Raw genomic sequence first — 26292 nt, forward strand, 5'->3', positions numbered from 1 at the left:
CTTCCAATGACAATATCCTTTTCATTAATTTTCACACTTTTCCTACAGGAAAGAAACCAGAAGTTTGCGTTTAAGCAATAACACCCTTATGCCAGCTGCTTGGAGGCTGAGGGGTCTGGAGATGCTTGGGGATGAATTCAGCGTGTCTCAGAACCAGGGCATCATCATGCCTCATTCTGACTTCAACCTACACATGCATTTTATAGCGAAGAACCCCATCAAATTGAAGAGATCCATTTGTTTAGAGGTACTGTAGCAATGTGAAGATTTCCTGGAGATAAAGAGTCAGTGTAATTATAATTGGTGTTGTACTTAGTATGCATTGGTTTGTGTTAATTTGCCTGATAAGGCATGTTTGTTTACCAGGTGACAGATGTGGAGAACATTCTTGGCATCGTTCAACATTCAGAGACCATTCAGATTATTGCAGAGGCCTATGATATTGCCTTGGACATAACCATTCCAGAAGGTACTTAACTAACAGTTGGCTCATTGGTTCGTCACATCATAACATTTTCCAGCGGCAAATATGTTAAAGGGATGGTTAACACTAAAATGATAATTCTGTCATCATTTACTCACCCTCATGTTGTTCCAAACATGTGATTTAAATGTATATATGTTATATGTTAGGGGTTAAACGACTTCAGATTGTTTTAAGTCGACATTTATGTGTTTAAAGTCGAGTCGACGTCGACTAGTCGCTAATGATGTAAATAATGAACAAAAAAGCCTGAATCTTGAGCTGAGACTCGAATGCTCGTTCTAAATCAGATACAGATAAAGTAACACAGTAAAGATTACATATGTGAATGCATTAGTGAGAGAGCGATTGCATGTGAATTAATTCTACCTGGCAGTGTCTCTCTACTAATAGTGAAGCTGTGGGTTTTAGTTACTAAGAAAATATGCTAGAACTTTTCAGTTTCTAGGCTATTTTGTTGATAAATCACATAACAGTGTTGACAAGACATTTCTGTGGTGCTGAATGTTTCTGTGCGCGCAATCTGCATGTGATGTACGAGCTACTGTCTGTACTATATGTGTGTGTGTGTATGTGTAATGCAGCAGCGCATTAGTTTAGAACGGCGATTAACTTACGTGTACAATAAGTTGTTTAAAACGTGCGTTCACCAGATCAATATTGAGGATCCAGATGGTATAATCAAATATATCTTGTGGAATGCTCTCGGATTATGCATTTATTTGCCATTTATTTTTTATTTGTCAGAGCGTAAAAGTGGACTTCGCACTTTTCACTGTTCCACTTAAAGTGAACAGATTTCTTATCGTGTTGAGCCCTCTATAGGCCACGATCAGCGACTAGTCAACGTTAAGCTTAAAGCGTCAAGGCAGAGCATTAAAGTCTATGTATGTAATGTATGTATTTAAAAAAAGAAATTTCTGTCTACATTCATTTTTAATTGAACTATTCTTTTATTCATTTCATGCTTTTTTTGTATTTGCTGTAGATTCTGATGGTTCATTAGATTTTGGAACAATCAAAGTATCAGAAGAGGTCAAGCGGTCAATTAAGTTGGAAAACAAAGGCAAATATGACATAGCCTTTAAGTAAGTTACTATATAGATATTTAATCATATGTTTCTATTTTTATAAAAAAAAATAACATCACATATGTCTGTAATGTTTCTTTTGTCTCTTTTTGTAAATAATTTTCTTTCCAATATCAACTTGCAGATTTACACTGGGGGCCACAGAGCCAGGAATGCCAGATCTGAACTCAATATTCTCCATCACTCCTCAGAAGGGCTCTCTACGCCCCAACAATAAACCCAGCAATGTCCAGATTATTTACCACCACAACAAGGAGATGTCCATCAGAGATAGCCCAATCCTTTGCTGTCAGGTCTTTAATCTTAAGACTTAATATATTCTTTACCATGCAGTATTTTTTACATTTAAGCTCTGCTGTCATCAAAAACTAAACTAATGTATTTTATTGAATTTTCTGAATAGGTTATTGAGCCCAATTTGGAGGGTGGCGAGACCATTAATACTATACCAATCAAAGTGTCAGTCCAGGCACTTTTCTCCAAATATAGTATCAGTCCCACTAATTATATCAACTTGGGCCCACTTGTGTACGGCTCACGTAAAAAACAGACTCTCACTCTGGAGAATAAAGGCAACTTTGAGATGCGTTTCTACATTAGGATGTCTAAAAACGCCCCAGTTCCTTCACAGAGGAGAGGGTATGGCTATTGTTTATAATTAAATGAAATGAAATGAAATTATGTTAAATATTAAATGCTCTGGTTCCTGTTTTGTTTTTTTAAGCTTGGGAAGTAAGAAACCATCAAAAGACAATTATGCTGCAAAACCATCCAGTGCCAATGAATCACGAAACACTGTGCAGAATGAGTTTGGCACGACTTCACAGGTAAGAAACAATATTTCTTTTTTTTACAGTTTTAATGGAGTGTACATTACATGTAATATATTACAAATTCTGTTTTATATGCATGTTGTTGTTTTTTTACAGATACATTTGACATGTGGTGTTTTCTCATTGTCTCCATGCTTTGGGATTCTGGCACCCGGAGCCCAACAAGTAGTTACTGTGGATTGCAAGGCAGAGCATGTCGGTAGTTGGGAGGAATGTCTAGCAATAGACATCACTGACAGAGACCCCTCTGACAACCCAGACGGAATTCCATACAAGCTAGTAACAGAAGTTTGTATGCCAGGTTTGTTACTATGAATGAGTAGATATAAAGTTCTGTGAAGTATGTTCTCTGATTATGATTTTTTTTTCTTTCTTTGATGGTAGATTTTGATGGAGTAATCTAATCACTTTATTTACTTTATCACCCAAAGGACTGCCAAATTACTTATATTGTCCTGATAAGTATAGAGAGGAACTTTAATTTTAATTAACTAATTTAATTTATAAAATATATACTCGCTTGTTAAAATTCATAACAGTCATAACCTGGTCTTGAAATACTTTTTTATATTAGCCACCCATATTTTGATTACATTGAATCTACCCACAAATATCTTTCTATGGTGCATGTCATTGGGCTCAATGGACCCCATGGTGCAGGTGCACCCCCGTGCTCAGTGGGTCCTGTGATGCAGCTCCACCTCTGGGCTCAGTGGGCCTCATGGTGTAGCTCACTTTAGTGTCTCATGAATAATGTGTGAATGAATTGGGAAATACATATGAAATATGAAAAACAAATATTGCTGTTAAAAAAAAAGAAAGGATCTTAAACTTCTTAAAATAATGTTTGGTGACAGTCTTCATTTATATTTCAATACTGTTTACAGGAATAGCAAGTACAGACATAGTTTCTATCTTTGAGGAGCACCGCATCTGTAAGAACAGTAGCATGCTGCAGTGTGAGCAATACCGGGACAGTATGGGTGTCTATGTAGAGGATGAGAACAAGTTTGTCTTCAACAATGTACTGGTGGGTCAGTCAGCCAAAGCCAAGTTTCGGCTGACCAATCCAGGAAAAGTGTCTTGTGAACTCAGCCTGGCGATCAAAACAGTCAAGGTGTGTTTGTGAGAGGTGGTTCTGCCACTATTTACGTTACTCTGCAGAATATGTAAGAATTTTATAGCGTTTTTATGTTTTGAAAAATTGTAACTGTTAATGGGCTAATTTTTGCTTAACCTATTTTTGATCATTCTAGATGACCATGCACAATGCAGAGGTTTTTGAGTTGACCCCTGCAAAGATGTGTATCCCCAGCCACTCTTATGTTTTTGCCACAGTCACTTTTTCTCCTTTGACTATGAACACATATCACGCAGTGTTTGAGGCAGTTCTGAAAGTGAACACAAGGTAACTGTTCTCAGTGCAGGTTGAACTGTTTAGATGGTTGTTTAGAGTATGTTGAAGCTTTACTCGTTCTGTTTTGTATCACAATCAAACTTCTGCCCACAGACCCAAAGCTATTGTGTTTGATATAATGGGTGAAGGCAACTTGCCCAGCATCACTGTTCTGAGACCTGTTCAAAGGACTAATCGAGGTCAGCCAGTGCTACAGTTTAAGCGCTTATTGGTGGGACGAGGGCAGACTCTTCCATTAGTGATCAAGAACAATGGCAATGTGCCAGCACAGGTAAGATCAGAATTAGTTTATGGCTGAATTGCTATTTCTCTAACTTGAATATTCATTGGAATAATCCATTCTCCCATTGTATTTGCAGGTTAGCCTTGTTCTACAGTGTCACCTGGAAGTTTTCACTCTAAAAGCTGCTCCTGGCACTGTGTGCAGACTGGCCTCCTCACACACGGAAAGCAATCCCGGAAAAGGCAAGCCTTAAACACAAATGAAATGTGTTCCCACTGTAATTTCTGCACAATGCTGTTATGTCTTGCTCTCCAAATAACAGCTATGAAACTATCAACACAAACAGCAGCAGATTTTGTTGGACCTTGTTCCATTTAATTAAATTGGGTATCATTGTTTATAGGTTATGTAAGGGATCATTTAGAGACTGGTTTATCACAAAATACAGAATAATCAGTACCCTGATGTCAAGCAGGCATGTTTGACCAAACAATGCACCATTGACCAATCAGAATCATGTATTCTAGAGAGCTGTGTAATAAACTTGAAGAATATTTTAAAATTTAATTAAGTAATTTCAAGCTTTATGATTATTACTTTTTTATGGAGTGCTGTACGAGAAGGAACAAAATGTTATTTCTTCCATGACTTGTGTATAAACATTTAGCTGGAGACAGGAAATGATAAATTGAAGCAAAGAGAACATTAGAATGAGATATGCAAACAAAAAATATTTTAAAATCAAATGTATTTATGCATTTTTGTTCCTCTTCAGAGGCACAGCTAGCTCATGTAGCCTCTCTGATCCTCATGACTGGACAACAAGCAGAATTCCAAGTCGGCTTTCATCCAAAGGTGGCTCAGAAGTTTGAGGCCAGCATGAAGTTAATGTTAAAGGATAACCAGTATGATCAGACAGTGGTGCAGCTTGTGGGTGACGGTTACCATGACATCATCATCCTGGACAACATTGGCAGCAAGGTTGAGCAGGACAGTATTGAAAGTAAGTAATGCATAGGACAGAAATTTTTTTCTGTGCTAAGTTCTGGATATTCTGTCATTGTTGCTAACTTTTAGAATATTTGAATATTTCAAACATTCCTTAGCATGATTAAAATAAAAATTGTGCTATTTATTTTATAGATATTTTTGGTTTCAATACCCATGTAGTATTATACGGTAATTATCCCTTTTGATTGCTCCTCTCAGGTCCATCTGACCTTATGGATTTCGGAGATTGTCATGTGGGCCAAACTTATCAAGAAACTTTGACCATGACAAACCCAAGCAGCTCCAAGGTGCTACGCTTTGAATGGCTGCCCAATGGCCCACAGCTGAGTTTTTCTCCACAAGTTGGCCACCTGCATGCCGAGTGCTCCAAAGTTGTGACTGTGACCTTCTGCTCAGAGCAGCCAATTGTGCTGAATGCACAAACTATAAAATGTAAACTCAGCGGTATTACCTTTCAGCAGCCTGTAGACCAGGTCCCAGACTGGGATGATTGTCACAGGACTGTTAAATGGGTGGATGCAGACAAGTCGTCACAACAGCCAAACAAACGGAAGGTGGGTTTGTAGTATCAGTTATAGAGATGACAATAGCAGAAATTATAATAAAGCAAATGCAGTAGTTCATCTAGAAAAAGACTGCACATTTGATAAAGTTCATTAAATGCCAGCATTTTGACAAAGTTTAAAATAAGAAATAGCCACATTGTGAGAAATAAAGTCACAATTCTGAAATAGGAAGTTGCAATTGTGATATAAAATGGCAATTAATAAATAAAAGTCACAATTGCATGACATGAAGTGACAATTACAATTAAATAATTGTTTAAATAGTTGGGGTTTTACTATGGAAGCCTGTGTTGTCCATCTATCTTAAAGGTCTTAAATTAGAACTAACTTTACAGTGAAGATATAATTCTTATAATCTAATCCCTGTTCTGTGATCAGATTGTTGCGACAGACCCTGAGCCTCCTCACTCTGTGGTGGAGAACTCCTCTAGAGAGATGGAGCTCATGGTTAGCGCCTCTTGTGATTATGTCAAATACCAATGTGATACTGGGCCCATCCGCTTCAAAGACACAATGCTGTACCAGACCAGAGTCTTTCAGTAAGTTTGAAAGCACTCATACAATAGCTTGGAAATTAATTTGGACAGATGAATGTTTTCATAAGTGATGTTATGTTTGTTAGGCTCCAGATGGAAAACAAAGGCAATGTTAAGATGGAGTATTCCTGGAAGGTTCTAATGGAGACATATGGGAAGACTTCATGCTTTGAAAATAGAGGTAAACCTTCAGCCTTAAAAATGTTTGATGCATTTTGTTACATGCTACTGAATTTTATGTTTTTACATATTCAGTTGATGCAAGTAAAAAAAAACTGTGTTAACGTAATAGTAATATATCTGATGGATCAGGTAGGAGTTCTCGCTCGGCTCAGGGCAGTAGGACACCAGAGAGACCAGCAAGCTCTCTGCAGAGTGTGTCCTCTCTACTGCTAGGAGACCCAGAGCTTCCTCCCTTCAGTGTTGATCCTGGTATAGGGGTTATCAATCCAGGAGCGAGTCAAACCTTCCACATCCGATTCTCCCCTCTGGAAGTGGCTGAGTTTGAGGCCAGTTTGATCTGCAGGTTAGACACTCAGACAGACTCCTCATATTTATAGATGCGTAGAATGTATTATTCGCCTGTCAGATTTAATGAATTACTAACACTCTCTGAAATTTGCTGATTATGATTTACTGCTCAGTTACAAACTGTTTTTAAATTGTAGCATCCCTAATCTAAAGGACGAGCAGAGTCCAGTAATCGCCGTAAGTGGGCGCAGTTTGCTGCCATACTGTCATTTCCAACTTAAGGATTCAGACTACCTGACTGGAAACAGGCGGATCCCTGAGCCCCACAGCTCGCTCACTGTGGACCCCAATACCAGGGTTATTGAGTTCACCTCAGTGGGTGTTGGCACTTCTGTCCGCAGGTGAGACATTTTATAAAATGGATAGTTCTGAGTTTGATTAATAAACCATAAACTGTTATATAATATGTAGTATTTTAATGGAAACCATGATACAGTAATTTCAGGATTCTTTGATGAATAGTTTGTTCAAAAGAACAGCATCTATTTGAAATAGAAATGTCTTTACTGTCAGTTTTATTCAATTTAATGCATCCTTTCCCAAACTGGGGTGCGTTTCCCAAAAGCATCGTTAATCTACTATAGTCACAAGTTCTGCCGTTACCAACGTAGTTGAACGATTTGGTGTTTCTCCAAACCATAAATTCAATGATCATTTGCAAACAGCGTCGCAAACCTACGTGGTTGGAACTACAGCTTTACACCAAATACTGCATGTTAACTTGATTAAATAATTAAAATTAATTATCTCGCTTATACCATGGTTATTTGCCAGCATTGACAACTTAAAGCCGTTATTGACGTTGAGCGCAAATATTTGATCAGAAGGGTAAAATTAACGGTTATTTCATCAGTTAGATCTAGCATTCTGCCCGCTTTGAATTAGACACAGAGATAAAGTGGTGTGATTACATTTATTTGAATTAATTAATTATAGCATTTATTTGAATTAATTAATTAACGAGAGAGAGAGAGAGAGAGAGAGAGAGAGAGAGAGAGAGAGAGATGCGAGATGCGTACCTTCGTACTATGAAGGTTAAGCAGTGAGTTACAATATTGTATGGGAAATGCACCCCTGAATGGTAGTGTATGTATATACTGTACTCTATATACTATATATATACAATATGCTGACAGTCTTGTCCCTGATTTAATAAATGGGTGAGTGATATTATACAGAAATAATGAATAGATTATTTTCTCTCAGGGAATTTGGTATTATTAATCCCACGAACAAGCCATACTCTTTCATCTGGAGATGCGACGACTCAGGCAAATCTCCTTTCAACTGCCTTACACCAAACAAGTCCATTCAGCCGGGAAAAGAAGCGAAGGTGTTTTGTTTATTCTAACAAATCATGGTGCAAATATTCTGCTGGTCAGATGCATCAATATCAAAGTTTCATCTCTGTTGTTTTCAGGCCTCATTTGAGTACCAGGTTCTCAACCTGGATTTAGTGGAATCCTTCTGGACCTTCTTAATTCCTGAACTCAACTTGTCTTTGCCCTTTCTGCTGGTGGGCTCTGCTAATGAGCCTATAGTCTATATTGATCGAGCCCACCTCAATCTGGGCAGCTTGCTACTAGGTGAGGTTAAAAAAAAAGCTAAATTCTGACATGTTAAAGGATAGTTCAGCCAAAAATTAAAATTTGATTTTAGAATTTACAGAATCAACAGAATATTTTGAAGAATGTTTCTACTGTTTTTGTCCATGCAATGAATGTTAATGGAGTCCAAACCAACAATGGAACATTGGAAAATCAATAATGAGATATTCTTGTAAATGATAACAGCTACTGATCTAGATAGTTACTGATGTGATTATTTTACTCTGAAGTTATGGGTAACACATGCCAGTCTTTTCACCAGGGGCATCCATGTGCCTTTATGTGCAGGTTTTGAAGCTCATCAGACTGTTTTTGTGGTTAATGGAGATGATCAACCATTCCATTTTATGGTCCAAGAGTCCTCATGCCACTCTGAAGGCTACCAGGACAGCTTAGTGGTAGAGCCTATGGAGGGAACAGTTCCACCCAAAGATAAGTATGTTATTATATTTGTATAAAGCCTGAGACATAACATTTATTATTTTATTTAGTCAAAAACGGTTTACACCGTTTGATCTTATGCACTGGTTTTGTTTACACCCTTTAACATCTGCCTCTGACAGGATCCCGATGGTCATACGGATCACTCCCACTCGTGAGGGACATGTGGCTTTTAATCTAGTGGTGACAGTGCGGAGGAAGTTCCAGTCGTTGACCATGAATGTGAAGGGAGAGTGTTGCAGCATGAATGCTCATGTGCGATATGAGAGCCCTGAGGGATCCACCACAGAGCTCTCATCACACCAGATCCATCCGGTTGACTTCAAACAAGTAAAAATTTATGTGAAGTCAGTTATGAATGCAAAGTGTGTGTGTGTGGCGGTATGTTGTGTGAAAGTCAAGATTCGTCTTTGGCAGATTTCCAGCCAAAAAATTTTGATTAAGCTTTTTGCCAATTCCTGTCATCTGTTCCCTGAATAGGTGGAGCTAAACGATAAATCCACATGTACGTTTGTGGTGTCTAATCCTGGGAAGTTTAGTTTAGATGTTAAGTATGATCTATCTGGGCCTGCAACGCTGCAGCCCCACCTGCAAGTGGAACCTACATTGGACACGGTGGCTGTAGGTGGACAGAGTTACTGCACCGTGACCTTCTGCCCTCAGCGAAAATGTGTGCTTAAAGATCTGACTTTTTCCATTAAGGTAGACCTTGTCCTTTTTGTCGTTCTTATTGTCCCCATCTCATTTACATCATTTGTTTTATTTTCCATTTTATAATTTGTTGTCTTTCTTTCCTCTGTTTGTAGATAAAGAATGGACCGACATTCTGTTGTGCCCTGATGGGTTCAGCTATGACTCCAGACCTGGAATTTTCTTTCCTCAAGCACCACTTTGGAATGCATTTCATATACTGTGTTGGTATGGTACCTGCTACACACACACTGGTGATTAGTAATAGAAGCAGCAAAGGAATCAGGTAGAAACTATTTTTGTTTTGCATGATAATGTTCAAGTTCTAAAATGTGTAAAGTGAAATTTTATGGTTTGCTTTTCTAATATGATGTTATTTATTCAGTCTAGACTGTTTGTTCTCCAACACACCCATCCTGGAGGTCACTTTCTCCCCTCAAGTCCTTCCTCCAGGCGGCTCTGTAGAAGCTCTCTTTTCATTCTACCCACGCAAAGCAGTTCGTTACCACGAAAAGGTGGTTTTTGAGATGAATAAGTGTGCCAAACAAGTAGTGGAGATCCTGGGACAGGGCACTGAAATGAAGGTGACAAAGAGGGTGTCGGAGATTTGAATGATCCTACTTTTCTGCATCCTGATGTACAGATATTCATCCTTCACTGTTTTTCGTCTTAGATTAATTTAGAGGACTCAGCACATAAGGTGGTCAATTTTGGAGCTCTGCAGATTGGGCAGCGAAGTCAGAAATTGGTCCCTCTGGTGAACAACAGCCACTCTTCCCTGACTTTTTGTCTTTGCAGACACTCTGATAACTCTCTCCAGGACTCAAGGGTAACACGTGCACATGCACACTCTCTTATACACTACTTTTTAAAAGTTTGGTGTCAGGAAGATTTTCTAATGTTTTTGAGTAAAACATTAATATTGTGAAATATTATTACAATTTAAAATAAATGTTCTATTATAAGGGCTGTCAAAATTAATGCGTTAACGCATGCAATAATTTTTTTCAGTTTAACGCGTTACAATTAATGCAATTAACTCAGCATCCATTTTTTTTCTTTCATCCTTTTGTGGCGCTACAGTATATGATCGCGCTATCATTCATTCAAGTGCTATTAAACCATACAAGTGCGATAAGACACAAAAAAATAACAAAAATGTGTACTGGCACGCTGTTTGTGAAGAGGTTCTCTGTGAATAAACACCCGAAAGGGCTGCACAGTGTAGGATTACAAATTGAAGAATATGTTTTAGATCTGCTGATCCTACTTCCTTACATAACATCACATAAAAAACTAAGGTGAACTACACTGTATTGGGCATTCAAGGTGAACATGAGGGCATCCATTTACTGATTAGATTTAACATAGTTTCCTTTGAAAGGGTTTTGTTAGTCTTTGATCTTCCTACTGAGAATTGAACTGTGTGAATGTTTACCTAGTCTTAGTTTTCGTGACCATGTGTTGTTTATACAATTTGGGGGGTACCATTATCTCAGTTGGGGGTAATTGCCTCTATTGTCTTTAGATGATTAGACTTAGTGGTCATCCCTAAGGCTGTGTGTAAGGTCAGCATCTTTAAGGACAGCCCACTGAAATGCCTATAAGATATCATGTAAAGTTACATTAGTTAGATTGTTGGACGAACTGCAGCCAACGTACAGCAAAGTTCTCAATAAAGAATAACTTCTGTTTGAACGTGATCCCAACGTCTCCTGGTCTTGCTTCGATGAAGGAATAAAAGTTCCCAACAACAGAATGCCACCTCTTTCGTGCTTGAACGGACGAAAACACACAATTATGTAAAAATTCTCATTTTGTAAATTAGTTAAATGAACGTAAAGTTGTGAGAAAAATAGGATGTGTGTCTTAAAGTGACAGCAGCCTAAAAAAGCTGCTGCTGTCTCTGTCATTAAGGTTAATCAAAGAACAAAAGATAGAGAAAATCACTCACTGCTCTTGACTGAATAACTTTTGTAACTTTAAAAAACTTTAATGTTAGGTGCGATTAATCACAATTAATTAAAGACAAATGTGTGATTAATTAGTAAACTAAATAAATGATTGACAGCACTAATTTTAATGTATTTAAAATGTTTATTTATTCCTATGATGGCAAAGCTGAATTTTCAGCATCATTGCTCCTGTCTTCACTGTCACATGATCCTTCAGAAATCATTCTAATATGCTGATTTGCTGCTCAAGAAACTTTCTTATTATAAATGTTGAAAATGGTTATGCTGCTTAATATTTTTATGATTCTTTGATGTATAGAAAGTTCAAAATAACAGCATTTATTTAAAATAGACTTGTTCAGTAGTGTACAGTAGACTAGAACTGTAGTGAAAGAGCTCAAAAGAGCTCATAGATCTTAAATCTTGATGTCACATGATCAATGTTACAATGTAGTCCCAGACATGTGGACCTGAGTGTATATGGAAACATGCACACATTCCACTGCACTCTATACATTAAAAAGAATCATTGTGCTTTTTCAGATCTTGTCTGTTCGTCCAGAGGGGGAGGTGACACTTAAAGAGGGGGGCGGCCGCTGTGTGGTGGAGCTTCTCTTTTCTCCTGAACAGCGCATGCCTCCCTTCATAGAGGAGCTGCATCTGGAGTGTCTAGGTGCTATTCGCCCTCTGCTGGTCATGAAGGGCAGCTGCCAGGGGGTGGAGGTAAGACTGGACACAGACTACCTGCAGTTTGGAGCTGTGGTGCAGCGCTGCCAAGCCACCCGTCGTATTATCATGCAGAACACAGGAGACATTGGTGCGAGGTACACATTCATGCGTAATCACAATTCAGTGACTGGTTGCATCTAAAATGTGTAGCTGAATCTGTAAATTAATAAATCTGAGTTAAAAAATATGAAATGGACTCAAATAGAAATATATATTTGTATTTCTGCATCTTCAGCTTTTCCTTGTTCTCTTCAGATTTAAGTGGGATGTAAAGGGTTTTGCTCCCGATTTCACAATTTTCCCTGCTGAGGGCTACATGACCCCAGGGATGGAAGTATCTCTTGAAGTGACCTATGCCCCTACGGAGCTGAGTCAAGATTTGCGCTATGATGGTCTCTGCTGTGCTGTAGAGGGGGGCAAACCATTAAAACTCACCCTCACTGGCTCCTGCATTGTCCCGCAGGTCGCAGCAGAGGTAAGTGGTTTATGGCGCTTTTCCATTACCAGTACCAGCTCAGCTCGACTCGACTCGACTCACCTCGTCTCGGCTCGGCTCGCTTTTCGCTCCGTTTTCCATTGCAGATAGTACCTCTACAATAGTACCTGGTCGTCATAGCGACGGTGCAGGAAACTGCCGTGACTTAATCTTCTACGCGACACACACCCGCTACCCACACACACAGGACAATGGAGGAAATCAAGTGTATGCTGTTTTTGGATGTTTTTGTTTTTGCTGTTTTTTATTCAGGATACTCCGTCTGGCGCGTGCAATGATGACGCAGTGAATAGTGACGATTCTCTCTGACCAATCAGCAGTCTGCCGTGTTTTCACGTCACATTTTAGTATTGCCTCAGCTCGCTTAGAACCTCGCTGGAGGTGATACGAAAAAAAGTACCTGGAAGCAGGTACAGGTACAACTTTTACACAGTGGAAAACCAAACAAAGGCGAGTCGAGTCGAGCCGAGGCGAGCTGGTACTGTGTAGTGGAAAAGCGCCAATAGTCTGAATGTGACTGTGGAACCATTTTCTTTAATGAGTACTGCAACCTTGTATATTTACTAATAATAGATGTGCTGATAAAAATGTTAAAGTTAAAGGCCAGGACTATTCATTGTGTCACTTTTCTTGCTTTCTTTCTCTTTTGTGTGAGCAGGTGGCGAATTTCGTATGTCAGGTGCGCAGTCAGTGTACTCAGTCTCTGGTTCTGCCCAGCCGCATTAACCAGCGCTGGACTCTGAAATGTGTCATAGAGGGAGAGCACTGGAGTGGGCCGCCCACTCTCCTCATTGAGCCTTCACAGCAGAACACCTATGAGATCACATACAAGCCTCTGGTCATGACTGCAGACGGGGAGAGGCATGAGGTATGGCACTCTCTACACAAGATGAAGGCTCTTTCCATTCATTATTCTTGAAACAGCTATTCAACTATACAATTCAAAACAAATTTCCAAATAGTCATTAGAGAAATCCCATAGCGACTGGCAGGGAGGGGAAGATGTTTTGATTAAAGATTATGAGGGCACATTAATTTAAAAAAAATAATGATGTGCACAGTCAAATCATTTATTGCAGTATTCCATTAAAATAAGAACTGTCAATTTTGATTTCATGGTGACTTGTTTCTGGTGCAGGGCTCTCTGTTCTTCTCCTTTCCTGACGGCAGTGGAATACTGTACATATTGCAAGGCACAGCTGAGCCACCAAAGGCTGAAGGCACAGTAACCGAAGAGATCAAATGCAAAACCTACCACACACAGATATTACCTGTCCACAACTGGCTGCCCAGACCTCAGAGGTACCTCATCCACACCGAAACATATACATATTTGTATTTCACAATCATGAAATAAGTCATTTATTTCTTATTTTTCAATTAATTAAATACAAGTTTATTGCAAAGACTTCCAAATAAAGGGATAAAGATGCTAGAATTAACCTACAGAGATTATATTTGCCGCAAAATGCCATATTATCCTAAACTTTTCTTGGATGCATTGCACATAAACATGCTCATTGCACATGGATAAACATTGTTAATCCTGAAAATACCCATAAAACAGCCACACAATACAGTGCTTCTTGAGATATGCTTTGTAATGATCATAAAACCTTCCGCTGACCATAAATTCTGAAGCTACGGTTGCAAATTCAATTCCTCTACTTAGCTACATTGTATAATTTATGTTTGATCATTGTGTTTTTTATCCTGCTGTGCAGGTTCCGTTCTGTGATGGAGCTCATCAAACCAGATCGTTCAGATGGCATCGTTTCCCTGAAGGGCCTGGAATACATTGATGTGCCTGCACTGGATACGAAGAACTACAAACTCTCCTTCTTCACTTATAAAGAGGGCCAGTACAGTGCTAAAGCAAGTGCCATCATACACCCATACAAATGCTAATACAGACTACTTTGGTTATAAAACAGATTTATGCCCTATGAAATATCATATTCCTCGCTTACACAGGTGACATTCAGTAATGAGACAACTGGAGAGTTCCTATTCTACAATCTGAACTTTAAAGCGACGGCTCCGGGACTGATTGACACTATAGAAATGGCGACCCGGGTGAGGCAGATGACATCAGAGTTCACGGAGGTGGAGAACCCTCTTCTTGTGGACGTGTCGTTCTCTGCAGAGTGCCAGAATTCAGACATCAGTTTTCCGCCACAGTTTCTTGTGCCTGCTCAGTCTAAGGTAGGTATACTTTCAGAAACACAAAGTTAAAGGGATAGTTCACCCAAAAATGAAATTTCTGTCATCATTTACTCACCCTCAAGTCATTCCAAACCTGTATGAAATTCTTTCTTCTACTGAACACAAAGGAAGATATTTTAAAGAATGTTGATAACCAAACAGTTTCAGTTTCCATGGAATTCCGTTGTATTTTTTGGTTTGTACAATGCAAGTCAATGGTCACTGAAAACTGTTTAGATACTAACATACTTCAAAATATCTTCATTTGTGTTCCACAGAAGAAAGAAAGTCATATAGGTTAGGAATGACATGAGGGGTGACAGGATTTACATTTTTGGGTGGACTATCCCTTTAAGATGTGCACCATCGTGGACCATTAAAAAAATAATTCAAAAATTCAAAAATGCAAACGAAGAAAAAACCAAGGTGATTTTGCTGTGGTGACCCTAGTATTTAATGGCCGTTTTTTTTAAGAGTCTTGTTTTTTGTTTTTTATTACTTAGGTTAGATTTACATTTGAATATCTACCTCTGTGTGAGGGAGAGTCCACAGCCCGGCTGGTGTTGTACGCTGCTGAACTCGGACACTTCTTTTATGAGCTTCAGCTGAAGGCCCTTCCTGCACCCCTTGAGAAGCCTTTATATTTCAGAGCACCACTTGGCAGCAAACACAGTGTCATAGCTAAGTTCACCAACTTCTCTCGTGTCAAGACCGAATATATCTGCAAGGTAAGAGACCCTAATTTCCCATTATTATCTAACAGATTTTATCTTCGTGATAATAGGATTTAAAGAGACCGTTCACCCAAAAATGAAAATTCTGCCATCATTTACTCAACCTCATGTCATTCCAAACCTGTATGAACCTGTCGAACACAAAAGAAGATATTTTGAAGGATGTTTGAATTGTTTTTGTCCATACCATGCAGGTCAATGGTGTCTAAAACAATCCATTTATTTTCACTGTATGGACAAAAAGAGACATTTTTTAAGTCTTTCCACAAAAGAAATCATGGCGCAAGGCTCAATTCTTGCACCACTCCTGTTCAACCTGTATATGCTCCCAATGAGCCAAATAATGAAAAAGAACCAAATTGCTTACCACTATGCAGACGACACACAGATCTACTTAGCACTATCGCCTAATGATTACAGCCCCATTGATTCCCTGTGCCAATGCATTGATGAAGTCAACAGTTGGATGTGACAAAACTTTCTTCAGTTAAACAAAGACAAAACTGTCATTGCGTTTGGAAACAAAGATGAAGTTCTCAAGGTGAACACATACCTTCACTCTAGGGGTAAAAATCAAGTCAGGAACCTTGGTGTGACACTAGAGTCAGACCTTAGTTTCAGTAGTCATGTCAAAGCAATAACTAAATCAGCATACTATCATCTGAAAAATACTGCAAGAATTAGATGCTTTGTTTCCAGACAAGACTTAGAGAAACCAGCAGGGTGGATTATTGTAATGCACTCCTCACTGGCCTTCCCAAAAAGACCATAAGACAGTTGCAGCTCATACAGAACGCTGCTGCCAGGATTCTGAGCAGAACCAGAAAATATGAACATATCACACCAGTCCTCAGGTCTTTACACTGGCTCCCAGTTAGATGTAGGATTGATTTTAAAGTATTATTACTGGTATATAAATCATTCAATGGCCTAGGACCTCAATACATTGCAGATATGCTCACTGAATATAAACCCAACAGATCACTCAGATCATTAGGTTCACATCAGCTAGAAATACCAAGGGTTCACTCTAAGCATCTGCTTTTAGCTATTATGCCAGCCGCAGCTGGAACCAGCTTCCAGAGGAGATCAGATGTGCTCCTACAGTACTCACATTCAAATCCAGACTCAAAACACTTCTGTTTAGCTGTGCATTTACTGAATGAGCACTGTGCCACTGTTCGTCCGACTGTTTGTACTGTACTGTATTTTATTTTATTTTTCTAAACTGTTTTAATTATTCTTATTTCTTTTTATTATTTTCATTTCTTCTATGTAAAGCACTTTGAATTGCCATTGTGTATGAAATGTGCTATATAAATAAACTTTCCTTGCCTTGCCTTGCCTTGCCAAAAATAAAGTCATACAGGTTTGCAACAACATTAGCAACATAAATTCTAATATCTTTGCTAAAATAATTCCTCTCAAATCTGGTTTCTGACTCAGATGGACAACCCAAACTTCACTGTAGAAAAGAACATTAAAGCAGCAGCTGGGAACCAGACTGGCACAGATATCAGCGTGCCAGTTCATTTCGAACCTTGCCAGGTGGGAGACATCCAAAGCCGGCTCACCATCTCCTCAGACGTCGGAGGGGAGTATGTCTTCCCTCTGTTTGGCACCTGCACCCCACCTAAACCTCAGGGTCCCCTCGCCATCAGCTTAGGTTCCAGTGTCTCTATCTCCTTTAAGAATGTCTTTCAACAGGCCACCACCTTCTCCTTTCAGGTAGACAACCCTGCCTTCACTATCAAGGGTGCAGAGACTATTGCACCTCAAAAAACTCAGCACATACAGGTTTTATTTGACGGCCCTCCTACGAGCTCCAGAGGCCCATGTCACGGAAAGCTGACAATTTCCTGCCCACGTATGGAGAGCCATGGACAGGGCATCTTCTGGGTTTATTACTTGAAAGGTTACTGTCCAGAGCTTCCTTCAGAGAAAAAAACAGCATGAAGAAGGAGGTCTACTATTCTTTGGATAAAATGATTCATGGTAGTGGTTAGAAAATTTAATAATCATTTTTTTTTTTTTTATATACATGTTTCTTGGGGCCGTTAAAGGTGCTCTAAGCGATGTCACGCGTTTTTTAGGCCAAAACATTTTTTGTCACATACAGCAAACATCTCCTCACTATCCGCTAGCTGCCTGTCCCCTGAACACACTGTAAACGCTGTCTCTGTAGACAGCCCAGGCTCCACAAACGGCTACAAAAACAAACTGGGGCCGGTTTCACAAAGATAGACTTTGACTATGGCTTAGATATAGTAGATAGTCAGACTTCAGATAGACATCTAAATCAGACCGTTGCACAAAGCACTTAAGACTCTGACTATCTTAAGTAGGACTACACTGCAATGCATTCTGGGTAAAATAAGACACTTTTCAAAACAAAAAACATGGCGGATCGAGTAAGCGCATTCAACCGCTCAGTGCAGTTTACCCCAGCAGAAAATATTTGTTTGTTGGAGGAGTATTTAACATATTTAATTATTGCAGGTTTACGCCACATTCCGAGTTTGCATTTTACTGTTTTATTCAATGACGGAGTATGTTTTTATGTTTCCACTGTTCGATCGCGCCCGTGCCTCTCTCTCTCTGAAACACACACATACACACATTCCAGCATTGCAATCTTGACATCGCAGCCTATTATGCTGCGTTCACACCAAACGCGAATAGAGCGTCAAATCCGCGTCTATCGCGTCTAGTTCGACGCTTGAACATTTTGAATCCATTCGCGCGTCCAAAGCGAGCGTTTGAAGCGAAATAGACGGGCGTTCAGAGCTATGACTCCACTATGACTCTACTACTCCCTGTTGCGTGAGCGGTGTATTGCATTTCACGCATCGCCCGTGACGCTTGCGTCTGCTTGCGTCCACGGTTTAGACTATGAAAGGGAGCACGTCGATCGTTGGACATTTTACTTGGGAATGTAGTAACAAGAAGAAATGTTTAAATTATGAGCCATTTTCCCTTTTCTTCTGGCTGTTTGTAATGTAGGCTAACTGATTGTTACTGCTGGTTGCCAAGGTAACATAGAGTCTTAAACCTAAGTTAGCCTGGGGGTAAGGTGTCTAATTTTTTTGGTCTAAATAAGTCAGTCTTTATTTTTGTGAAACAGTCTAACTTGCATTAGACTAGTCTATAAGCAAATTTTATACTAGTCTAACACTATAGACCAGTCTAAAATAGCTTTGTGAAACCGGCCCCTGTGCTGGGCTAACCCGCACCACGAAACATAACAAACTGTTCCAGCCAATAACCGACAAGAAGGATTTGGGGTGGGGTTTGGGTCCGTTTTGTTTGACAATACTTCAAACGTCAACAAGAAGTGACGTCACCCAACATCACTTAGATCACCTTTAAGTTTTAAATTTGTTCTTTTCACATAAAGATGATTTTATTTATTTTTAATCCATCTTTCAGTTTGAAGAAATATGCTTCTTTAAACAAAACACAAATGTATTGTAAAGACTCAAAATGAACAAAAAAATAAACATTTCTGTAGCACTCAGGTTTGCTGTTTGAATCACACCAGTCAAGTATCAAGTGAACTGCTGTAGCTTCAGGTGCTCCTCTTTAGTCCACCAGGAGGTGCACTTGTTGCTCTTACATCACCTTTAAAATGTCCTGTCTACTGAGGCATGATGGGAGGTATATTCCCTCTAGGTTCATGTGTGTGTGCATATAGTGTATATGTTTCATACTCATATGCAGTGCAGAAGGTTAGAAGTTACTTATTATATCTGTGCTGTTATTGTTAACTATATATATATGAACTCAAATGAAAATTGTATCCTTGGCAAAAATAAATAGCTACTAAGTACCAAAACAACAAAAACTGAATTCAAATTAAATTAAAGATAAATAGAAATATTTAAAAAACTGATAAAAATGTCAAAAGCTCATAACAAAGTTACTAAAACTTAAACTAAAATTAAAGTGAAATCTGAAACTATAATAGTATATATGTAAATTATACTAAAATAACACTGCTCATATGAAGTGTCATCAATAATTTAAGTGTTCCAGATACTCTTGAGTGTGTGTGTGTGTGTGATCAAAAATACTAAGCTTTATAGTATTTTAAAAATGTAATATACTATAAAGCTTAGTATTTTTGATCACACACACACACACACACATTTTATTTTCCTTTATTATGGTTTTATTCAGCTTATATTTTTCTACCTGTTTATATAAGTGGTTATATTCACCTCAACAATATACATTTAACAACTGCTGCTAGCTGAGACATTTATGCAGTCTAATAAATATAATATATAAATGAACAGCACATATATTATCAGTCTGCCTCAGTGTGTCCAATCTCATGTGAAAGGCACATCCCCAATGTCTCTGCATCTGGTTTGTCAGCCTCAAACTGAAAAAGGAGCCAGAATAACCATTCACTAATGTCATTTTGCTCCCTGCACATGCCACAATGAGCCACTGAGTTTGTTTATGTGTGGTAAAGACTAAAGAGAACAACTCAGAGTAGAACGTCACGGGTTGCCGTCTCTAAAATACGGTTATGACATGGCGTGAACGCAGCATAAGCTCATTGTTTTGGTTCAGTAGTAACTGTAAATACTGTACATACGCTGACAGGCAGGTGACATTGGACCGAATGCAATGATTGGACAAACTTTTTTGGTTCTGAGACTTCAACAGATGATATTTGTACATTTTGTAATATTTAGGCCACTTCTGTTATCGATTGCAATCAGGATGTTAAAGGACTAGTTCACTTACAAATGAAAATTCTGTCATCATTACTCACCATCAAGTTGTTTCAAACCTGTATGAATATTTTTTTTTCCTACTATGGAAGTCAATGGGACGCATCAACTGTCTAGTTACTGACATTCTTCAAAATATTTTGTGTTCAGCAGAAGAAAGAAACTCATACAGGTTTGAAACAACTTGAGGGTGAGTAAATGATGACAGAATTTTCATTTTAAAGTTAACTATTCCTTTAAGAGAGTTTCAACAAGAATAACAAAAGTGTTTTATGAAAATATTGCCTACCTTACCTTTAACTGCATCTAGCATATGTAGAATAGGCCTAAATATCGTTATTTCTGTGAGATAATGACTTAAAAGCATGCAATTAGGTGTATTTATTGTGTCTTTTTAATAGCCATGTAGAGGAAAGAGGAAAATACGGATCATATGTTTCCACGAATGGCAAAGATCTAAAACTGAGAGTTACTTCAGTAAACTAAGCCAAGAATGGACTTTACCAACATTACCATATTATTTAAAAGCTGTCTGGGATCAATGGGCATACAGTCTATTCCCTATTTAATAGTAGGCCTAGCTACTCTCTAAAGTGCTAATAATGCTTTTTCTCGCATTTTTCTGCATCTGGACTAAATGGATGGCACTTATTGAACTGCTCCGGTTAGGTGAGACCTATGGGTGAGACAGGAGGGCTGAGTTTTGGGATGTGTGCCGCCGCTGATGTCATAGAGGAGGAGGGATCGCCCCCATAGCGCGCAGCATGAACGCTCCGCGGCAAAAGGATGTGTGAACAAGCAGCGCGCTACTGCAGGGACGGTGTCCAAAAACTGCTCCACAAAGAACAAGCTAAACTCCGGGCACAGGACAGCAAAGACCAGCCCAAACCCGGGGCTCAGGACAGCGAGACAGCGACGGCTGCACAGTCCGGAAACAGCGGTTCTCAGCCCGGTGGAATTGACGGGCTCGTCCGCTGGATAGTCACCAAGATGAGCGACAATAAAAGCATCTCTACTCGGGAATATGTGAAGGAGGAGGCGGCGGTGGCTCAGGAGCAGTTCTTTGCACCGGAGCCCCGAAAGGGCATCTCTTGTCATTTTGGACGTAGGTTTTTAATATTTTATCATTGTATGTATAAAGAAACATGAAATGCATGCACTCGTTCAACTTTATTCAATCGCCATAATAGATTAATTAATTAAACAATTAACCAAGTTTTGAACAGTTAAAAAAATATCTCGCCAACCTTTGATAGCCTACTCAAGTAATTACAGCAAGGCAAATACACTTTATGAATTTTAATCTATTTAACTTTTTTATCCAATCCACCCATTTTGCAGAACAGTTATGAATTTGACACTTTGCATGTCAATGTTATGTAAAATTTTAGATTATTACACGTTTTTCTGGAGTACTAAATTCTGATTGTTTAATCGCGTGCAATAAATTTTTGTATAATAGCTAATCAGCTAAATTAGATATTTCGCGTTGAATTTGACGATGGTAAAATACCATCGTTAAATCACTCCGCGCACTTAGGCTACTCTGCACATGACACAAAGTAACCTGGCGCCATCGTGCGACTAAAAATGGTTACATACATAGCTTAGCTACGACAAAAATGGTTTGTTTTAATTTTAGTATAGGCCTACATTGTGTTGTGAGCATAAAACCTTTGATAAAAGCTCAAGAGTGCTCAAGCAAAAAAACAAAGCAACGAACCGAAAAGAAATACTGATGAGAGATCGCCTACTTACTAAGTTACGGTTCTAAATCCCAGATAACTAAAAGAAGTTATTTTAATTTACAGCAACTTAATTTATAATATTTAAATTGATGATGTAATATTGTTTAAGTGTTAATGTCTTTACAGTCTATGGTTAATGTATGAAGTAATGGACTATTTTTCTTAGCGGAAGCTAAGATAATCTACTAGTAGGCTACGATGATAAAAAATTATTTCTCAACTCAATCAATATTTCATGTACAAGACAAGTAGGCTAGTTATTTTTTTGCTAAGTAGTCACGTAATAAGTCAAATAATATACTGTCAGATGGTCATTGTTGCTAAACCGTTCAGGGTGTGAGTCCTCCTCATCCCCCTAATGTGACTCTTGTATGTCTCAGAGAAGCATACTCGAATCTAAATAATTTATTAGAAAGGAAAGGGGACAAAAACTAATTAAAAACCTCAGAAAAAGACCAGAGGCACTGATGCACCCTAGTATAAATACAATAGTGAAGGTGGAGGAAATTAATAAGGGAGGGGTTAAGCAGATAATGAGGTGCTGTAGATAATTTGTCTTTTATGGATAGTGAGCGCTTGTACATATAGTATGGAGGTATGGAGCGCAGGTGCTTGTAGGGGAATTGATTTTCCCCTATGCTTTGTGAGAGAATTCCATTACTTAACTCATCTCTACCAAATGACATGTCTGCTGCCACCTCTGTTCCAGGATCAGCCTGACTGAGCCTTAACACTGTATTGGTAAACAACTGAGTCACAGATTCATTTTAAAAGTGTCTAAAGCAGCATGCAGTTGTAAAGACCACTGTTTCCATTTCAGAAAGCTTTCGATTCACCGGCTAGACAAGTTATGGATTCAAGGTGTGTTGAATTCTCTCAGCAGGGCTACCCCAAACCAGACAGTGAAAACTAAGTAACAAGCTGTCATAAATTTAGGCTAAGTGTGTTTCACAGTATTCATGTCTCAGGTCCCAGACCTCATCTGGCTTAAGGAAGTAATTAAGTCAATTTAATGTTTTTTGAACACTTTTTTTCCACTGGGGTTGAATGCTGTACACTAAATTACAGTATCGCTCTCGTTTATGCTTTAAAAGCGAGGACGTTAGGCATAGAAGTCGGCATGAAACGGAAGTTGCGAGAGTCTTTTCTTTCCTATTGTGACGTATATCCGAATTAAACGCTTCTCGAACAAGAAAAAATGTCAGGCGGACTTGATTTTGTCGGTCGGGATTGGATGGTTGTGGTTTGCTATTACCGTGATGTCATGTGAGTGACAGGTTGTCCCGCCCTCACACCAGTAAACACGTCATCAGAGAAGAGAAGAGATGTCGCTGCAAAAGGTAGGGGAAGATATTTTTATTTAAGATTAGGAGGGCACATGAATTAAAAAAAATAATGATCTGCACGGACGTATTACTTATTTATAATAAATACTGCAATATTCCATAAAAACATGAATTGTCAAGTTTGATTTCATGCTGACTTTAATGTACATGTGTGAGAACAGATAGATGATCAAATGGTGACTGCACTTGACATGTACTAAAGACTTCATCGCACTATTGACGCAAATATACTTGGCATTTGTTCAGTGAATTGGATTTGATCCAAAGCACAGAGAATCAATCAAACTGACTTAGCAAGTCTAAATGTGAGTCCACATATTAAACAAGTCCATTCATTGGAATAAATGCTGTTCTTATAAAAAAAATATTAAGCAGCATAATTGTTTTCAACTGAGATGATAATAAGAAATGCTTCTTGAGCACCAAATCAGTATATTAAAATGATCTCTGAAGGATCACGTGAGTGACACTAAAGTCTGGAATAATATTTAATATTTTATTATTTTTATTCAGATTCAGATTCACAATACAGAACAACACACCATGAACAACACATTTATTTTATATAAAAACAAATATTGCATCACAATAAGTGTAATTGTGATTGTCAAAACATTTGGTAACTAAATAGAATTTTATGAGTTTAGTGACAACATGTTACAATGTTTACATTGTACAATGACTGGTAGGATACATTTTTTATTATTGCTTGACAAAAAATTCAAGATTTCAATTCCATTCTTGTGATTTGATTCCGATTTTGATTCAATATTGACTAATTTGGATACTTGTTTATTTTAAATTTTATTTAAAAAAATAATCTCACCTAATGCTATAAACATAGAGGGCCCAATCTGCTGGTATTATTAAAGATTAAAAATAACAAATTAAATTAAATATAATGCAGTTTTTGTTATAATAACAATTATTTAATGACATAAGTAAAAATATAATAAATATGTAATATAGTGCTCAGCAAAATCTCCTCTCGAGCTATTTTTTCTATTCAGTTAACAGATGGTCATTAAATGGCTTTCCTGAGGTAAATGTAACGTTATGTGACATAATTGTTCTGCTGCTGTTATATTGACCTCTTTCCGTGGTTGAAAAACACTAATTGGTCGATATTATGTATACTTTCGGTAAGTTGTACTGCATCTTTAAATAAAAAAGTAACAGATGATCGGTTCACGTGCACTTGAACTGAGGCGCTCAGCGATCTGTCACGTCACATTTACAAGCGCCAAACGTATTTTTGTCTGAATAAGAGCTGATAATTAGTTTAATATTAAAAGTACCTCTTTGCTCCGCAATTTTTCTGTGCGTGAGAAAATGGATGTGTGGCGTGAGAGCGTGTGAAAAGTGTCAATTGCGTGAGTCTCACGCTCAATGCGTGAGAGTTGGCAGCCCTGCTAACGTTAATACTCTGATAAATAAACAGTAGGCCTACGAGGTTATTAAATAGCAGCCAGTCCCAAACTAGTTTTTGTTAATACAATCTTAGTCAGACTGCCACCACAGTCATTTAAAAATATACAAAATAACCAATAAGTGGCATTTTGGGGTTATGGAAGCAACAGTTACCATGGTGATGCACAATACTTACAAGAACTGTTAAAGTGAGTGCAGGCTACAAGCGCAGTGTAACGACAAACAGGACGTGACATTTCGTTTTTCTGAGGTGAGAGACTTTTATTTCGTATCAAGTTAAGAAAATAACGATAGAATAATGACACTGACATATAACCTGACAACATCTCATCTGACCGCAGATACTGAATATGGAAAACGCGTTTTTTTTTCTAATTTAAAACTTAACGACTTTGCATGCTAGTTTATAGCGCGTGCAATTGAAGAGTGCGCGCTACTGCAGTATAGCGGCTGACAGGACAGGAAAGTCAAGTTTTTCTGAGGTGAGAGACTTTTTATTTCAGCGTACACTTAACGTTACGTCTCTGGTTGGTAACGTTAGTTCCTAATTGTGCTGGGTTCTCTGAAGTAGTCGTGGTTCGCCTCTCACAGCGTAACGTGCTCTAAACACACCAAGCAGAATAATAATAAATAATGTAAGCGGCTTTTTTTTTGTAATCGCTGCTTTGAACGATTACGTAATCGTGGCATCCGTATTCCGTAACCGTAATCGCGATTAGAAATTCGATTAATTGTGCAGCCCGGGCTAATGTAGCTGTTCCTACAATCACTCTCCTCTTTTAATGGCCAAGAATATGCTTCTAGTTCAAAAGAAGAAAATGAGAAGGTCTGAATGGATCGCCTTCTGTAAAATTAGCCCGTAAGTTAGTGAGTAACGCTTCCAGCACATTCTATTGACTGTGATTTTCCTTTGTTACAAGAGAGTCTTAAGTGGTCCTTTTCACATCTGACTGGACAGTGTTATCAGGTTGCTCTTACAGAACAAGCAACTCGCTCAATCTCTCACAAGTTCAATCAAACACATTGGCTATAGACAAACTAGCTTAGTCTTGATTAAAAAAAACAAAAAGAAACTTAAAGGTTATAATGTCATTTGTGCTGTTGGTTTTCTAAATGCAATGGAAGGATTCATTGCACCATGTTAAGGGGTGGATGTATCATGCAATTGCACACAGCCTAGAACCACCTCCTCCTTAGGTTGACTGACATTGAACCCTACAGAGAGACATTTTTTAAATTACTTTTATCAGTCTTTTTTTCTAATACAGTACTTTACTTTTCTTCAGCCACTATCTTAAAATATTTATGTTACTGTATTTCTGTCATGACAACTCTCGGAGAGATTGGTAATAGAGACGAGCATGGTAATGTGGCTATGGCAATGCTAATGTATTTGGTCTTGGCGGAATAGTCTGCTACGCTGCTGCAGAGCAAGGACCGAGACTTCTACTGCCAATACATTCACAGACATTG

At 38.4% G+C, this 26292-nt stretch overlaps 2 protein-coding genes across 2 annotated transcripts in view; both read left to right on the forward strand.

Annotated features, from left to right (window-relative positions):
• Window positions 1–19061, forward strand: part of hydin (HYDIN axonemal central pair apparatus protein) — a 69418-nt gene extending 50357 nt beyond the window's left edge. Inside the window, exons 49-81 of the mRNA XM_079874719.1 lie at window positions 49–247; window positions 367–469; window positions 1473–1572; window positions 1700–1868; window positions 1979–2214; window positions 2300–2402; window positions 2505–2709; window positions 3296–3525; window positions 3665–3816; window positions 3919–4096; window positions 4185–4290; window positions 4824–5051; window positions 5258–5613; window positions 6004–6164; window positions 6248–6342; window positions 6474–6687; window positions 6830–7033; window positions 7899–8025; window positions 8113–8278; window positions 8588–8735; window positions 8863–9070; window positions 9221–9442; window positions 9547–9716; window positions 9816–10014; window positions 10104–10259; window positions 11929–12209; window positions 12370–12589; window positions 13269–13478; window positions 13749–13912; window positions 14335–14485; window positions 14585–14815; window positions 15319–15543; window positions 16996–19061. Coding sequence (XP_079730845.1) covers window positions 49–247; window positions 367–469; window positions 1473–1572; window positions 1700–1868; window positions 1979–2214; window positions 2300–2402; window positions 2505–2709; window positions 3296–3525; window positions 3665–3816; window positions 3919–4096; window positions 4185–4290; window positions 4824–5051; window positions 5258–5613; window positions 6004–6164; window positions 6248–6342; window positions 6474–6687; window positions 6830–7033; window positions 7899–8025; window positions 8113–8278; window positions 8588–8735; window positions 8863–9070; window positions 9221–9442; window positions 9547–9716; window positions 9816–10014; window positions 10104–10259; window positions 11929–12209; window positions 12370–12589; window positions 13269–13478; window positions 13749–13912; window positions 14335–14485; window positions 14585–14815; window positions 15319–15543; window positions 16996–17505 — 6427 coding nt within the window. The 3' untranslated portion in view covers window positions 17506–19061. The remainder of the gene's footprint in view (window positions 1–48; window positions 248–366; window positions 470–1472; window positions 1573–1699; window positions 1869–1978; window positions 2215–2299; window positions 2403–2504; window positions 2710–3295; window positions 3526–3664; window positions 3817–3918; window positions 4097–4184; window positions 4291–4823; window positions 5052–5257; window positions 5614–6003; window positions 6165–6247; window positions 6343–6473; window positions 6688–6829; window positions 7034–7898; window positions 8026–8112; window positions 8279–8587; window positions 8736–8862; window positions 9071–9220; window positions 9443–9546; window positions 9717–9815; window positions 10015–10103; window positions 10260–11928; window positions 12210–12369; window positions 12590–13268; window positions 13479–13748; window positions 13913–14334; window positions 14486–14584; window positions 14816–15318; window positions 15544–16995) is intronic.
• A 1932-nt stretch (window positions 19062–20993) lies between these two features.
• LOC307160256 (hydrocephalus-inducing protein-like) overlaps window positions 20994–26292 on the forward strand; it is a 57363-nt gene continuing 52064 nt past the window's right edge. The window contains exon 1 of the mRNA XM_079874202.1: window positions 20994–21399. The gene's annotated coding sequence lies outside the window, so the exon portion shown is untranslated. The remainder of the gene's footprint in view (window positions 21400–26292) is intronic.

This window comes from Squalius cephalus (genome assembly GCF_949319135.1).
Source record: "Squalius cephalus genome assembly, chromosome: 6".
Classification (NCBI taxonomy): Eukaryota; Metazoa; Chordata; class Actinopteri; order Cypriniformes; family Leuciscidae; genus Squalius; species Squalius cephalus.